The sequence below is a fragment of the Labrus bergylta genome, chromosome 8 (assembly GCF_963930695.1).
Source record: "Labrus bergylta chromosome 8, fLabBer1.1, whole genome shotgun sequence".
NCBI lineage: Eukaryota > Metazoa > Chordata > Actinopteri > Labriformes > Labridae > Labrus > Labrus bergylta.
Genome location: NC_089202.1, coordinates 13,806,955 through 13,824,159, shown reverse-complemented (window position 1 = coordinate 13,824,159; position 17,205 = coordinate 13,806,955). Strand labels below are relative to the sequence as shown.

General features: G+C 38.7%; 2 protein-coding genes across 4 annotated transcripts; both read left to right on the top strand.

Annotated features, from left to right (window-relative positions):
* Positions 1-759: 759 nt before the first annotated feature.
* Positions 760-2,250, top strand: LOC109993676 (transmembrane protein 100-like). Its single transcript, XM_020646708.3, has 2 exons — positions 760-1,062; positions 1,760-2,250. The coding sequence occupies exons 1-2, from the start codon at positions 1,020-1,022 to the stop codon at positions 2,248-2,250; spliced, it is 534 nt and encodes a 177-aa protein (XP_020502364.2). The 5' UTR covers positions 760-1,019.
* A 2,000-nt stretch (positions 2,251-4,250) lies between these two features.
* si:dkey-17m8.1 (C-Jun-amino-terminal kinase-interacting protein 4) lies at positions 4,251-17,140 on the top strand. 3 transcript variants are annotated; one of them, XM_020646717.3, is made up of 28 exons: positions 4,251-4,375; positions 6,076-6,457; positions 6,554-6,748; positions 6,857-6,977; positions 7,102-7,172; positions 7,260-7,324; positions 8,068-8,137; positions 8,245-8,411; positions 8,571-8,845; positions 9,333-9,390; positions 9,595-9,747; positions 9,884-9,926; positions 10,058-10,185; positions 10,744-10,797; positions 11,082-11,213; positions 11,347-11,479; positions 11,728-11,814; positions 11,920-11,967; positions 12,103-12,244; positions 12,420-12,462; positions 12,572-12,652; positions 12,777-12,844; positions 14,376-14,524; positions 14,622-14,793; positions 15,571-15,684; positions 15,769-15,867; positions 15,993-16,082; positions 16,195-17,140. In XM_020646717.3, exons 2-28 carry the CDS (start codon positions 6,359-6,361, stop codon positions 16,311-16,313), a joined length of 2,976 nt encoding a protein of 991 aa, XP_020502373.2. In that variant the 5' UTR covers positions 4,251-4,375; positions 6,076-6,358; the 3' UTR covers positions 16,314-17,140. The 3 variants fall into 3 exon arrangements, with proteins under 3 accessions (XP_020502373.2, XP_020502374.2, XP_020502372.2); XM_020646718.3 differs by having other exon boundaries at positions 8,568-8,845; positions 11,383-11,479; XM_020646716.3 differs by having other exon boundaries at positions 8,568-8,845.
* The last annotated feature ends 65 nt before the right edge of the window (positions 17,141-17,205 follow it).

The window sequence follows — 17,205 nt, the reverse complement described above, 5'->3', positions numbered from 1 at the left end:
TCAATTAATCACTCGTAATATCTTTAGAGCAGCCATCACTTTGCTTTGCAACATTCAGAGCTAAACATACAGTATATATTAAATATATACAGCTTTTGCAGTCAGTAAGAGGTGAGAGTTTATCAATAGTAGAATTCAACACATCTAAAAAGCTGTAATTAGGTCACTGACTAACCACTGGCAACATCCCAGTTGGCTTGGCAGCATGATAGCCTATTTACTGGCAGAATAAATCTCACCTGTGTTAAAGCTTCAACCTGGGAGCCAGTTTAACATCAGCCCTGACATATATACCGCAAATCTGCTTCACTAAGTATAAACAAAGGAGGTCAGGCCAACTCATTCGTGTAGGGGGTATACTGTGGAAATGAGGAACTAGTTTGTAATGAAAGTCTGTTTATCCATCTGTGCGTGATTACTGGTGGTTATTTCCCAATGAGCTGCTACGGCAACAGAAATTTTCAACATGTTCTCTACAACAGCAGCAAACTCCTAATCCTCATTCCCAATCATATTCCAAAATAGTCCTGAAATTTTAGGAGTAAGATCCCATGACAAAATAATCTGCATCTCACTAAATGTGTCCTGAGAAATGGGAATGTCAAACAGGAGAATGCTTTTAAGAAGAAAAATCCACTCTCAGCCAAAACAATACCTTGGTGGGAAACAACCCAAAACTTAAGACTGAAAGAGAGAGGGAAAGAGGAAGGGAGTTGCTCTTAGATAAATATCTGGTAATGGGTTATAATGATGCGTAATGACAGACAAGAGCTTCCTTCTGAACACAAGGAAAGAGAGGAACAAACAAACGATGCCAACAATCCTGGCAATTGTGTCCACCATCTTGTGAGGCCTCATGTTGTGTCGTATGTATGATAAAGGTACCAGCACATGAGCCCCATGTAACCATTTGGACACCCACTGTGCCGAGAGAAAGTCAGCAGCATTTTAAGGCTTTCACTAACATCACTTAGAGCTGGAGAATAAATAACATCAAAGAAATAAAGGACCTTCAATGAATGTTATTTCCACTGACATCCAAGCTTCTGATTCAACACCGGGGTAAGCAAAACTCTACTTTGTACATGTTATTTAATTTAAGAATTTCTGAATCCATATTAATAAAGTGTTTTCATTTTGCAATAACATATTTATCAGTCTAACTTTCTCGTTTAAGCAAGGTAACGTATCTTTCATATTCCTCTTAAATATATAAAAAGATAAAGATATGCATGGCCTTAATGTTATGACTTAATCACAGTTTCCTGCACTCAAGTTACAATACATAAGTTATTATCTAATCTTAGACATACAACGAGAGAGGCCAGTAAAAACTTTTTACACACACATGCATTATTATCTCGAATTAAGTCAAGAGCTTAGTGTGTTAATTCAGTTAAGTTAAATCCAGGGAGCTTTGGAATGTTTTTTTTAATTTACCTATGTTACATAATTATGTCACATTACAATGTTATGATTTGCCTCATGACCTTTAATTAAGACAACCAAAAAGTTAACTATAAGGTGTTAAATATTTCAGGTTGTTTTGGAAAATGTGTGTCAATGCGACACTAGACATCTTTAAGGAAATGTTGCTGTAGTAAAATAATGCCATGTATTCTTACTTGTGAAGATTTCTGTCAGTGTACGTATCATATAGCCTCATTGACAAGTTGGAAAGATAACACAATTTTAAAGTAACATGAGAGGAAATAAAAAACTGGATAGATTTTAATCAGTACTATGTGCCATGTTGTAGGTGTGACAAGGAAGAAGAAGAAGAAGAAGAAAGAAGCTAAAGAATCAAAACCAACAATGGCAACCAAGATGGAGACACTTGACGCATCAGCTTTATCAGACGTTAATTCAACTGTCACCTATGACCCTAAAGCTGACACAGTGACCTTACCAGGAGGAGTCGTCTCATTGGCGGGCATCACTGTGGTGACGGGGGGTGCTGAGCTGTCCTGTGGTTCCTGCATGCTGGCCTTTGGTTCATGGGGGACTATCATTGGCTTCAGCTGTGTAGCCGTGGGGCTGTGGGACCAACTGAACCAGTCCAGAGTAGAAATCTCTCACCTACTATCACTGGGACTTGTTATTCTGGCCCTAAGTTTGCTGGTGGTGGGAAGTGTGGTGGCTTTTTACCTCCTGACAAAGAAGAAGAGAGAGATGAGAAGAGCGGCGAGAGAGGATGGAAAGGAGATTCTTGTAGAGAGTGAGAGGGTGATTAAAAAAGTCACAGTATAAAAAACATTAAAAGGTAAACAACATAGCCATACCCAGACAAGAAATACTATCTTTTAACTTCATGTCAGCACAATAGCCTATCACATTACACATCCTGCTGTTACCTTTAATCTTCTGTCTAACTTGTGTAGAAATGCCACTCCTGTTTACCAAGAAATAAATATTCCATTTATTTTAATTTACTCTAATTCTTCTACTGCACTACTTCTAACCACTACACCTGTACACCACTACATCAACTGATAAACTGTGATAGTTACTTGTTGCTTTGATGATCAAGATTTCAAATAAAACAGAAGATCTTAAATGTTCACAAGGTATTATTGATAACATTGTTTAAGAATGAAATATCCATTAAATTAGTGCCGATACCCAATATAATCGAGTAGGCCCACAATCATTTTCTAAAGGTATCCAATCTCCTGCACTGTGCGTCTGTACTTTATTTTAGCTAGGCTACTTGATGGACCTTCAGCTGAAAGTATTTCTGTTTTTCCTGTACTGTATTTGCCATCAGTATTTTAGGTTTATTTCTGGTTACTTGTCATTGAGAAAAGGCACAAATGTTACTGAAAACATTATGCTGGTTTATGTATAAAGCAGCCTATCCCAGATTAGGAACCCACCAGTGAAAGATAAAGAAACACACAGGGTGAACGAATAAAAGTGAAAAGAACACAAAGCCTCAAATAGCTAGTTTTCTAGTTTGGTTAAAAGTCTACAAGATATTAAAGGAAACCAATTTACAAATTAAGTATCTCAAACTACAACAACAGGCAAACCATAAAGTAGGGAACTCATCAGATTAAAGTTGAGCCAGGGCATTCGTAGGTCATTGACATTTGTTCACTGAAAAATTGAAGGTTAATTGAAGGTAAAACTGCATAGGACTGTTGCTACTGGCAACAGAACGCTGGTGGCAAAATAACCTGTGCACGTTGACCCAGAGCCTTATAATAATAATATAATAATAACAATAAAGTTTATTTATAAAGCACTTATCAAAACCAATGTCACAAAGTGCTTTACAGAAAAAAGAAAAAAAAATCCCAACAAACACACAACAATAAAATCCTATTAAAAGCATGGAAAATAAAACAACAGTGCAGCAATCACTCAATTAACAGAGAAAAGAGAAACAACCGAGACAAAGATTGGTTAAAGTTAACAGTAAAACAAATAAAACATCCTGGATGAAACAAGGATTATAAGAAGGCCTTACGATAAAAATTTGTTTGTTTTTTTTACAAGTGATTTATAGATAGATAATACAGAATAATAGAATAATCTACATTATAAGCCTCTGTGTTGACCGAGTATGTGATAAGGCAATGACTTAGCTTTAAGGGCCACTGAGTCCAGGCACAGAGACCAAAACCATCAGCAGGAGTCTACATGGAAAGGAGAGCTGAAAGTTGTTTGTGAAGTGCCCCATCTGCTGGAATTAAAACGAACTTTACTTCATCCAGCGGCATCGCTTCCCATGATTCACCATGAGAGTTGTTTCCCAATGTCACTGTGTAAACATAATCCTTACTATTGATTTACTATTTTACTACTGCACAGTTTTATGTAATAAAGACAGCGGTTCAGCAATTATGTCTTTATAAAAAATAATATTTGGCTCAGTCATCTCTTGTTCACATTCTCGCATTGACACCTGAATAAACCATAACCTGCATGCACCGTTCATAATGCAAACCTTGCTGATATTTGTTCCCATTCATGTGACGCAGAAAAACAGACTATCTACTTCTCAGGTATGTGAGGTATTTCGACCGACAGGTATCAGACCTGAAAGTCTATAGCTCGAATCACCTGACTCCCGGCACTAACCTCTTTGGTCACGTGTCAACGTTCAAGTTTCAGGAAACTTTTTTTCCCCGTCTTAAAACAAAACTGTCCAAGTCCCGCCTCTTCTCCCCGTCTATTGGTTAAGGCGTATAGTTGCTGGGACTCTGATTGGCCAAAGTGAGAACATTTCTACATACGTCAGAATCAAACAACACCCCCTTATTTTTTTTACTCGTTTATGTGTAATTGAACCCTTTCCCTGAAGAAACGACTGGACAGTCATTATTTTGGGGAATTAACACGAAAGTTTCGGGCGAGTCAGCAGTTAAAGGTGAGTTTGTAAGGACAGGAGCGGGGCGACGCAGCGACTCGGTTGTTTTTGTTTTTTTGGCGAAGTTAAGACTTTGTGAACTTGCTTCCAAGATATCACAAGGTGTCCACTGTCAGTCATGTTACTTATTTATACAGTCAAACAATTCAAGTGTTTCGTTTTCCAAGCTTCATGCCTCTAGCAAACCAACAACATACATTAGTCTAATACGACCTGAACCGGTTTCTAAGATGTCATGTTAGTGTGTTTACATGTTTTACCCTTTAAACATTTGTAGGCTGTAGTGTTGCTGTACAATCGCAAATACACAAAAACACAAAATACAGGTGCTCGTTCTGTTGGTCTCTGTTTGTTTCACTTTACATTGTCCTTTTATAAGATACTGATCTATTCAGGCCTAATGAATAGAGTGACCACTGTGTCACATGTAGGTTAAATGTCAGGGTCTTTAAAGCAAATCATATCAGCATGACTTCAAAGTCTAACTTTGAGACTACAAAATGTCCCTGGACGCATTATGTTTTCATCAATGTAGTTTCAACCAGTGATTGTTTTCATGATCAAAGCACATTATGTTGACAAGATGTCAGGAAAAAGCTAAATATTCCCATCACAGCTTTTTGAATTCTAAGGTGACATCTTTTATAATTTGAAGGTTGCATTCTAAAAATTAAGTTAGGACAATTTAACTTCACTTGATAACCAAATAGTTATTTGATACACTAAAGAAAAAAAACAGAAATTAATTGATTCCAAATGCAATGATTAGCTTGTTTCTCTTTTTTTGATCATATGCAGAATATCTTTGGTTTGTGACTGTTGGTTGAAAAAGAGAATTTCAAAATCTCAATGATTTTATAAACAACTTTTTGTCAACAACTTTTCTGCACTCTTGTTAAGCACTTTGAACTGCAATTTAATTTGTCTGAAAGCTGCTATATAAATAAAGTTTGATTGATTGAAAATATCATTTCCCGCTTTTAGGAATCACGATCTCCCTCTTTGACACTTATTGACTATGGACTATTTGAAAATGTAGAAAGTCCTGACCAACAGTTCAAAGCCAGAAGTTATGCATTTTCATTAGAATAATTAAAAAGGAAAATCTAACAATTAGGAGCTACAACTGAGAATGTTGTATATGTTACCAGAAAACCTCTTCAACAATGCATTTTTTTTAATCAACAAGAAATTGCTGATGATTTCTATGATCAACATATTGTTACAGCTCTTCTGGTAATGATACTTTAGTTGTGGGAAGGTCAAGGGCGTGGATGTACTTATTCTTATGAGCAACACACAACAAACTTGTTACTGTCTGAGAATCACACCTCAAAAGAAAATCCTTCAAGTCTTTAAGGTTTGACTGATTGTAATCTGAAATGTACGGTTAAGTCCATTTTCTGACTTAAAACCCACCATTGGAATTTAAATTTTATCCTTACAAAGTAGTTGCTTTGTTTTTGGTTTCCTGTTAAGCAAACCAAGTTAGTCACAGATTATAGCAGAAAACCACATGACCACATCTGCCAATTATAAGCTTATGTTAAGTAGGTGTAGAAGAAAAGGAGAGAAAAATGCATGTCTTAACTTGAGTGTCGCACATAATCAGTTGACTCTACTTTTGTGCTTAAACTCTGCTCCAGTGTGGATGAGACTGATTATCATTTTATCTTGTTGTTTTTTCTTTTCTTTACCAGGATGGACCCTAAAACTCCCCCTGATATCAGATGAGCTTTTGCAGAACAGAATCTGCTAATTGAAGGCAGTAAAATATGCTGCTCCAAACAGGACCAGGGGAAAGTTGTGAAGGATGGGTGAAATGTTCCAAAGATAGAAGAGCTACTTTTATTAGTTGTTTAGGAGGTAAAATCCAAAGAGAAACATTTTGCTACAGAATCCACGAGCAGAATTAAGAGATCATTTGTCTTTGGTGAGCTAGGTGAACCATTTTTAGAGAGTTTTACAGCAAAATATTAGAGGATGGAGTGCAGTGAGAGAGTGCTATGTGGCATCGGGGAGGTGGAGCTGGACCCCAACATTGTGAGTGAAGAGGCAGGAAAGCTGTATTCAGAACTTCAGGTAAAGCAGATCATGATCGATTATTGTTGTTTATTTTGAGTCGATGTGGCCATACATTTTCTACGGTGTTCACTTCGCTGCTTTGCCTTTTCACAGACCGTTATAGAGACACATGGTGAAGGCGTGGTGGAGTCGTTGGTGCCCATATTTGTGTGGGTCCTGGAGGGTCTGGCCACCTGCAAAGCTCAGCTGAGGGAAAAGGAGGAAGAGGTAGAGAAGGAGAAAGCTGAGCGAGAAGAAATCCTGCAGAGATACCAAGCAGAGAGAGGACTCAGGAAAGACAGTCAGGAGGTGTGCGTCCCAAGAATGCTGAATTTTTATTTATTTTAAGTGAATCTATTAACTGTCAATTGGTGATTGCATGCGTCCGGGCCTGTTACAGCAGTGTGCTTCCTTTAGAGGTATCTAGAGCTAGATGACCAAATCGAGCAAGAGAGGAGAGCCATGAGGGGGAGGGAAATGGAGAGGGAACGAAGAGAGAGAGAGTTGGAGAAGATAGCAAGAGTGCAAGCTGATCAGTGTGAGTATTTGAATATTTACTTCAGCTTAATTCTTCCCTGCTGATTGTGTAAGTTGTAATTGTGCCCGTAATGAGTGCAATTCATAGATTGAAATAAAAGGTAACGTGTTTTCATTCCTTGCAGTGGTGGCCTTGGAGGAGCAGAAGTGTAATCTGGGAAGAGAATTGAGCACGCTGAAGCACACTCACAACAAGGTCAGATACTGATTTTTAATCAAAGAACTTGTTTGCTTTTACACAATATGTCATTATTGTTTACAACAATGATGTTTTCTTCTCTAGCTGGCTCATACATATCGGGATATTTTGGAAAAGAGAAGAGATTCTGAGAGAGATTCTCCTCTAAGGTTATTCAAAACTCTTTTATCTACCGGTATAATGATTTTTATTATGATGTTATCTCTGCAGTGAGCATTACGTTATATGATGACAGCAGATTTATCGTGAGCCATAAAACAGCTTCTATGGACCTGATACAAAATATAATTCTAAGCCTGTCTCTATATCACAAACATCTCAGCTTACATTTCTTAACTTAACCATAAAAATAGCAAAGCATTGCAGAAATATAACAGTATACGATAAGAAAAGATCAACCTTTATTCATCCTACAACAGAGACATTTACAGTGTTACAGCAGCAGGGAGCAAGAAGAGCCAAAAAAAAAAGAGCACACCGTTCATAATTAATTAAAACTAAAAACAGTTTAGAAGTCAAAACAGAACTGCAGTTGTTACAAATGTAGTCCCTGTGTTATAGAAAGAAAGACTATCATGCACACAGTGCACATAAAGTTATGTTACTGCACCAAGTAAGTTCCCTATATTATTGCACAAAGTATCAGAGGATATTGTAATGTGATATCTGGGTTAACGTTTGATATGTACAGGTATAATTTCATCTTTGAAATTGATTCTGAAGACATGTGTTAAATGGTAACTTATAGCAGTTTTAAGATGGTGTTGGATAACAATCAAGGTTCAAATAAAAGAGTTATGCTAACAATGCTGTGAGAAAGTGGTGCGACATGTAAGAAAATCCCACAGACTGATACTGTTTGTTCTTATGTGACACTGCATGTTGGATTTAGGAATCATCTGCGTCCCAAGAATGCTGAGTTTTCATCCAACCAAGTCTTTGAAAGCAGTGTTAATGAAAAGGTAAACATATTTTCACTTCACTCTTCTACTGCACATTTCAAAGCATTTTCATAAAATGTGTCTGTGGTAAAATGTAATCGTTGTTTCCTCTATTTTTTTGTGTGCAGATGCTTCAAAGACCACATTCAAATTCTGGTCCGCCCACTTTGGAGGGTCTGGTAACAAAGGATTTAAATGGGATTGATATTACAGAAAAGCCCACAGATCATTTTGTCAATGACATCATAAGCTCTACTCCTGAGCTCAGACAATTCCACTGCTGTAAGGATGCAAGGTAATTATCTGAAAGCATTCACTTATTTCTGTCAGTTGGAGATTTCAGTGAAAAGTGTGTAATCCATTACTAAATCTAAGTTCTCTTTACTTCATGGACATGATCATACAGAGCACAAAATTAAACTTATGCCCTTATTTTTATCTGTGTCATCAGCAGCACCCCGGTAACCGGACCAAACACCATAGAGCCTCTGAGGAAAGACTCGGAAAAGAGTTTGGAGGACGAGATCGGGGAGGTGGAGGAGACGGAGCCCGAAGCAGAGGTGGTGCAGGAAGGAGAAAGGCAGGGAAAAGCTGAGGAGCAGGAGGAAGAGGGGGAGGAAGATGATGGTATGGAGTGGGAGCTGCGCAACACAGACTCTGTTTTCTCTGAGCTATCGGAGCTGAGTCGGGATTACCTGGAGAGTGTAGACCAAGGGGCCAGTGTCAGAGGTAAACAAAAATACATCATCAAACATGGCTGATTTATTACCTCACAGTGACCAGAGGTTGATTCAAATCTTACAGTTATAAAGCAATTAGCATTTTTTTTTTAATCCTCAATCAATTAGCTTAGCATTCATCGAACAGCAGAACTTAACACATTCCTCTACTTCAACGCTTGTGTAGTGTGTGATGCAGCACTGAAACACAAAGTTAGTGATCACAGACGTTGTAACTTTCAGAGGGCTGTTTCCTATATTTAATCTGCACTGGTGCTAAACTATAAATACCCCGTATAAGAAAATAGTATCTCATACTGTACATTTCATGAAGTTTCACTTCCTTTTTTTTTTTTTTTACCAATTCTCAACCTCCATATTCCATTTTGTTTTGGATGTGATTAAAGACTAAATAATAACAGCAGTTAGACGTATTTCTATCTGAGTTTGATCTGCTTGTGTGTTCAAATATTTAATTCATTTTGTTTTCTGTGTAGGTAGCACGGACCAGTTTGAGGAGATTCTTTCTCAGTATGAGGAACTGAAAGTCACCCAGTGAGTCCCAGAGTTTATTTTTCTGACTCTTCCTGTGTGACTGTTTGATGGTGCAGTTCCAAATACATCCTGCGTCATTCAAACAAATCATGGAGAAGGGGATTTTATTGTCATTTAGTTTTGGAACCTGTAACTCTCTTCTCAATAAATCAAAGGTGATTTTTATTATTATTACTCAACTTGGACTTTGCTCATGTCTTTCAGCGAGTTAGTAGAAGCTGCCCGTAAGTCTGTAATATCTCGAGTGGTGGAGCTGACTGATGACCGCTCGACTCTTCACCTGGAAGTTTCCTCTCTGCAGGAAACGGTCTCACGTCTGGAGGGGCGGATGAAGGAGAAGGAAGAGGAAACCAAGAGGTGCAGAGTTTTTCCCATTTATATTCTTTGTCAAGGCTTTCACATTTTGCAGAGTGCATTAATTATTGCTGCTATTATCTTGTACATGCACTGCAATTACAATATGTCCGTGTTTTTTATCCACTGTTTTTCAAAGACTTCGGAAAGAACTGGAAGCATGGCAGTCTGAGGATCCTGATGTAAGCAATCTTTCTTATATATACAGAATACCAAAGATGTTTTTTTATAAATCCAAGCCCTGTGCATTTTAATTACAATGTATAAAACTGAAATATGTACACCATTAATTAACACACTTCTCTCCATGCAGGCAACTTTACCCATAACCATGCGCCAGTTTTCTCGGTCTGAAATGGCTCGTGTGGTGATGGAGAAGAACCAATACAAGCAGCGTCTGTTTGAGCTTCAGGAGGCAGTAAGACGCAGTCAGACTCTGAGGTAACTTAGGACTGAATCAAACTACAAACCCCAATTCCAAATTGTGCAAAATGACAATAAAAACAGAATGTGATGATTTTCCAAACATTGAAACCCCATAATTAATTGGAAATAGCACAAAGACAATATATCAAATGTTGAAACTAAGGAATGTTTTAGGAACATTTAAGGCCAATTTTGAAAATTAGGCCAGCAACACCTTTCAGAAAAGTTGAGACAGTGGCAACAGAAGACTGAAAAAGATTAGACAAGCTGAAAGGCAACAGCTGGTAGAACATCTTCCAGTTCATTAGGTTGACTAGGAACATGTTAATGAGCACCCCAGACAGGCTGAGTGTATCTGGAGTAAGGATGTGAAGGGGTTAATCACTCAGTGAAATACTGTGCTGGCAAATAGTGCAACACTTCAAGAAAATGTTTCTCAATGTAAAATCATATATATAACATACCTCTGAATATGTTTTGTCAAGAGTTTGGTCAAAACTAAAGCAACATTTTTCAAGTTGTTGTCCCACCTAACTTATTTTATGTTTTTCTTTTCTGTAATTGTTTTTATAGAGCAACAAAAGAGGAGAGGTTCACCGTAGACAAAAGGTCAAGTGTTTGGACAAAGTAAGTATTTCACACAAACAGTTTAAAAATCACAGATGTGTAACAGAGGAGAAGGCAGGTATGAAGCCGTCTGGTGAAACTGAAATAATGTTATAATGTTTTAGGATCCTGTTTGTGTGTAATAATTGACTTTCCCCTCACGGGATGAATAAAGTGTATCTTCTATATCTTGTTAAACTAAATGCCAGAGATTAAAGAGTTGTCTTGTTTTTGAATTCATACTGAAGCTATTATAAGATATTTACGTTTTGTAAAACATGGAAAATATTTTTTTGGTTTCTTAGGTTCAACCGCTTGTTGGGCCTGACCAAGTCACCCTTAATCCCACATTCTGCTTCTGCATTTCCCCGAGCCATGTCTCCATCGCTCACTCGCCCTCCTCCGCAGAGACCAGCTGTCAGTCAAACAAATGTGGAGTAAGCAAAGTGTTTATTTTGTTCCATAACGCTCATGAATCAGCTTCTCTATTTTACGATTTCACTCTGCAGCATAATTTAATCATCACTAAAACTCAATCAAGCTGATTAACATCAGAAGCACTCTCTGTAGATCTGCCTCTCCCGCTGCTCTCTCCCCTCGTGTCAGGAAACGAGAACTCTACAGAGAAATCCGCTCACACATTTGGGAATCGCTTGGCAAACGGCAGATACATGGCTGGAGCACACCACTGGCCAACACACAGGTAGAAGAAAACGCACACCTTCATGCACAGAAAGCAATCTGACAGGGAATATAAAAGAGTACAGCCTATGGCTCATATACGAGTCTGATATGTGCATGTTTATTTAACGGACAGCATTTATTTGAAATAAACCGTCCTTACTTGTCCTTGAAAGACGGCTGAAACCTACAGAGAGTTTAACATTCATAGAAAGGTACATCTCTGCAACCCTAACAATATATCCCGTTGTAAAACTGTCATTACTGAAGGAATCCCAAGAACCAGTCCCCGAGCCTAAAGATGTGCCTGTTCTAGTGCGGCTCAGACTCTTGGATCAAAGAGACTCCACAGCCAAGGTAGCTCTTTTCCCTGTGGAAAAAAACAAACTCTTGAACACAACAACCTTGCAGCCTGTGCGTCAGACCTTCTGTGCATTTAAACGAACGTATTTTTCCCTTCAGCTGAACTGTGCAGTTGCCGTGACACCTGAGATCTCAGGAGAGGCCACGGTAAGTCTGTTATTATCCTGGTTTCATAGCACCACTCGCCAAACTCTAATCACCACTTACAATTCCATTCAGCCATAACTAACAGTGAACCTAGGGACAAGTTGATTCATGTCACTCCACATCCTTCTCTGTCAGTGTTCTGTGTGGGTAGTGTCGGGCCCTGCCTCCTGCAGTGATATTACAGTGATTGATCCAGGACGCTCCAACACAGTTCTGGATCAGTTCAGCCTCCCTCCCACAGCTCCCGTCCTCTGCATCTGTGCTGTGCCTCCCATAGGTCAGTGCCAGCACAAAGGGCTGCAGCAGCTGCATACAACCTACTTCTCTTATGCATTATGTGCTCTTTTTATCCCCTCAAACCAAACTTGTGATATATTGAAAGCACTCTGAAATCAACACTGCTTACTAAGCTTTTTCCTTTTGACACAATCTCTCCGGTCTTGTTTTGTCAGGTGACTCTGCAGGAACTGTTTGGATTGGAACTCAGGAAGGAAGGTAGTCTCTGCTGAATAAGCAGCTCACTTCAATGAATGACATGCTCTTTAAGTGGAAAACTTGGCAAAGCACTCTTAACTACCCCCCCCCCCCCTTCTCTTTCTCCCAGTATATTGGTACACTCTGCCTCTGCTGGCAGGAGGCGCTGTCTGCAGTCTGTATCCCTCTCAGAGAGTGTTCATTCGCTCACGTGAGTTGTATAGGCTTTGTTTGATGCACTTTGAAGCATTTGGATCAGTTCTTTCTTGAGACATCTCTATGTTTTAATCCACACATCTTTGAAAATATGAATTTTTTATGACTCATTGTAACAGGTTTTCCCAGGGTCAAGTCTTCGCTGGTTTAGCTGATGGGACTTTAGCATTTTTCTCACACACTTCAGGTAATGTCTTTCTTTATCCTCTTCAAAGTAGTGTCACACATACATCCATATGCCCAGCCCGCATGGGCTTACATGACACCATAAATTAAAAACGTTCCCGGATCAGAGTGCACTAGGTAAGCTATATTCATTCTCAAGAAACAAAAAGAGAAAGCAAAAGCAAGTCAAACTAATTTAACAGAATATCCTGTTTTCTTTTCCAAGCATTTGAAACAAAATTAGCAAGTTCACACATCAAACTTAAACAGCCATTCCAGTTTCTGCACATCTGTCCGCCCCAATATTTCTGATTTTACTCTACAATAATTCTCTTAAATCATCATATTTTGTACAATGCAAAAGAAAATGGGACTCCGTTTCAACTTCGTCCAACTCACACGTCTCACAAAGTCTGTTTTCTACTGGAATATTTTTGAATCGGCCAACTTCAATGGCCAGAGGGAGAATACCAGATCTTAACAGTGCAGCCAAGGATTTTTGGCCTCTAGATAAACGACACGTTACATATAACTCGGGCATAAAATTATTTTTGATCTGTACGTATGTTCTTAGTTTTGGCTTGGACAGATTGTTTTCAAACCATTTTTCTTCATACTTGATCAAGAGCTTATCTTTCATGGAGTTAATGTTACAGCATAGATTATTCATGTCAATATAAGTCATATCCACCTCCTTGAAGATTGAGTAAAGCTCATTCGCCCATGGAGAGTTATGTTTTTTGCTCCACTTAAATACATTTTTGTTTATTCGGTCCTCTGCCATTTTGGTTAATCGATTCCACAATCGGATCATTTCATATTTTCGAAGTAGCACCCCTGGCACCCAGTCCATGTCCCCCTGAATTGCAGAATCAACATCAAGACATCCTATTCCTATGTCATAAATTCATCAAGAAAGAAACCTAAGTATTTATCCGCCCAAAATATTCTAGGTCAACTGAACCAAAACTAAATATTTGTGTGCTTCTTCTGATACCTTTATTTCTAAAGTGCACTATTTGTGTGGACTTAACTAAATTTAACATGCTTTGTAAATCAGGCTCAGACTCGGCCAGTAACACTATATCATCTGCATATAGAAACATACCTAACTTAATATCATCCAGAGACACACCTAAATTAGCTTCCTAATCTTCAGAGCCAAATCATTCTTATATAATGCGAACAGTCGGAGAAAGAATATCCCCTTGTTTAACACCAAAATGTGTTTCAAACCAGCCAGTGGCCATACCATTTATCTCAACACAGGCAACTGGCCATCTATAAAGGCTCTGGATTGCTCTATAGAATCTACCATCCACACCAGCAACAAAACATGCAAAAGTGGGTTTACCTTTAGCCATTCTAGTTCTAATTATAGATGTTACTGAGTGTATATGATCAGCACAGGCTCGCTGTTTTCGAAATCCATTTTGCTCATCAACAAGATAATGTCCCAGTTCTAAGTCCCAGTTCTAGTATGTTTCTCCATTTGGCAGGCTTCACATAACTTCATGTTTAGTGGTGTCTGTAATGAATGCTGTGATTGACAGGTGGCTGGAATCTACTGTCACACTTTATTTTGCTTCTGGGGTCAAACCCTCTGCAGCCCATTCGCTGCTGCCTTGCAAAAGGAAACCGGCTGTGGGTGGGATATTGGAACAAAGTGCACGTGGTTGACATTGACGGCAAGAAGGTTGAAGTAAGAAACAGGCGACATACCTACTAATCATTAGGTATATCTTATAACCACACTTGTCCTAAAATTCAGCATCATAATTCCTAATCTGCCCTCACAGCAAACATTCACAGTGTCTGAGCGCAGTGAGCAGCAGGTCCGTTTCCTGTCTGCTGGTGGAAGTGGTGTTTGGACGTCCTGCCGACTCGACCCGATCCTCCGACTGTTTGACTGGTCCACAGGACGGCCGCTGCAGGAAGTCGATTTAACTGCTCTGGTCACTAAAACCTTAGGTACTAAAAATAAGGATGTTTTAGTGAAAAGTGAAAATGTCCCTACAATGTAATGAAACACAGCCTAAGCTCATGAAGCCCATTACCTTTATGAGTTCCTATTTACAATTTTCTCATTCAGGGAACAAAAATCATTCCAATTTATCTGTGTATATTACTTATTATCTTTAACAGAAACTTTATAAGCAACATTTTTGTTTGAACATTGTTCTCCTGTCTTTGTGTGGCATCAACTGGCCAGGTTGATCATGAACAACTATCTAAAGATAAAGTAGCAACACTTATTGTTGGAATAAAGGAAGAATGTCAGTGGACTGACTAGAAATCCCACATGTAAATGTCAAAAGTAAAGTAAGTAAAGTTTTTTGGTAGTTTTTTTGTTGGAGAACTTTAAACTGAGAGTGTGTCTCACTGCCATGTCTTGAAGTGTTTCTCACTGAAACAGGATAGAACCAATCACAACATAAAAGGCGGGACTTACTGTTAAAATGTATTGGATTGGATCGTTAGCTACTACAAAGCTATTTAATTCGTCGAAAAATGTGTAAACGTGCACGATGAGTCATCAGACATTTGAAACATTTTACAGGGCGAGAAATTAAGGTTATTTTGATGTAAAAATACTCAGTGAATGATTTATTGAAAAATATTAGGCAGATAAATTACCATTTAAAACAGGAATGCTGAAATTAGAATCGGGAAAATGTATTTGTCATTTCATAGGGACTTTAACTGTTTCCTGCAGCTCACCCAACATGTTTCTGTCTCCCTCTGTAGGCGCAGCCTTCCTTTCTCTCTCACCCCTCCAGATCTCGTCTCTAACAGTCATATCTGGACGTCTGTGGGTGGGCACTGGAGGCGGGGCCATTTTCTCCATCCCATTATCCATAAGTGAGTTTAGTCTAGATTGAGAGTATAAATGTTGGCCCTAAATTTCAGATATCATGCATAAACAATATGAATGATTGTCTACAGCATCAGAAGCTGTTTCCATCCCATATTGTTCCATTGCATCAGCCCAGCTGTGTTACCATGGACACCGACAAGCTGTCAGGTTCATCTTTGCTGCTCCTGGTAAGAAGAACCTGTCTGTAACATCAAGTGCCAAATATTTTCATAAACCTGTTGATTTAGGGAGTTCCTCCATAGAGTATTTAAATACTTTAATTAGTGACCCTAATATCATCTCTACCCTGCAGGTTGCTTGATCACCTGTCCTGACAGCGGCACTGTCACTACCTCTCAGCTTATCCTCAGTGGAGGAGAGGGCTACATCAACTTCCGAATGGGTGAATTGATATATATATAGTGTCTGAATTCATGCTTCAGGGCTGCATTTTTTTAACCATTTAGACGATGCTTGATTTGATTAGTACCTAACTGGGTTAAACGCTTTTTCAGGAGACGATGCAAGTGATGAATCAGCTGAGTTGTCCCAATCTTCACCTCAACGGTCTGAGCGCAGTCACATGTTCATCTGGCAGAATCCCTCACTTTCTGTGCCAAGCCCTGCCCTCTGACAGCACTCATCTCCTGCACTTTCTGGACAAAATAAAGATGGGAGTAGACAACAGCCGAACACCAGCGATGCTTGAAACGACTTTGGAGATGATGCTTTCATGGAACTGAATTAGCCGTCATCTCAGTGCGGCAGCCATGAAAGGGTCCTCTTAAGAACATACAACATGCTGTTCACCTCATTCATACTGTTAATCTATCTTTGGACTGGATGACCCTCACCACAGGCCTTCATCTCAAAGTATATCATTTCTCGGTTCTGCTGCTTTGTTTTTATTCAGTGTCCTTGTTATATGTACAACATATCTTTATTCCTTCAAGGGGGCAACGGGTGTTTCTGTCATACGGATTTTGATCAGTTAGTTTGACTTAATGTGGCACCTCTGGAAGCTGCTGTTTACATATTATAGGAATTACTGTGAACTGGAAACAGGTATTGATCTCTCAGCATAAAGACAATCAGACTCTTATCTCCTGATGCAGCATTAACAATGGGCATAACTTGGTTTGATTGATTGTGAGTTTTTTTGCAATTTATATTCAATTTCTCATTCACATTAAATGTGGTACCAAAACAAGTCACATTTAAATGTCTGTCTGTATAAAGATATGTGATAACCCATCTTTTGAATGATGACTGTGTGTGCTTGTCATGAGAAATTATTTATTTTCTCCATCAGTTGTTTGCTTTATATTTGGATGTCCTGATTTGTTTTTGTTTTAATTTGATTTCTGTATCTTTTGTAAAATAAGGAAGATGAATCTTTCAATGCAGTATTTATGTGCAATTACACATTTGCACACATGAATAAAATGTGTTCAGTGGAAAGCAGAGTTACTTTCTTTCTGGGTGGTAAGTCTGCTCGAGTTGTAAGTCAAACAATAATGAATGAA

Coding starts and splice junctions, on each gene's coding strand:
- LOC109993676 (XM_020646708.3), top strand. CDS start 1,020: ATGTTATTTCCACTGACATCCAAGCTTCTGATTCAACACCGGG. Junction 1,063..1,759: donor GCTTCTGATTCAACACCGGG/GTAAGCAAAACT, acceptor GCCATGTTGTAG/GTGTGACAAGGAAGAAGAAG.
- si:dkey-17m8.1 (XM_020646716.3), top strand. CDS start 6,359: ATGGAGTGCAGTGAGAGAGTGCTATGTGGCATCGGGGAGGTGGAGCTG. Junction 8,412..8,567: donor CACTGCTGTAAGGATGCAAG/GTAATTATCTGA, acceptor CTGTGTCATCAG/CAGCACCCCGGTAACCGGAC. Junction 12,845..14,375: donor ATTTTTCTCACACACTTCAG/GTAATGTCTTTC, acceptor TGTGATTGACAG/GTGGCTGGAATCTACTGTCA.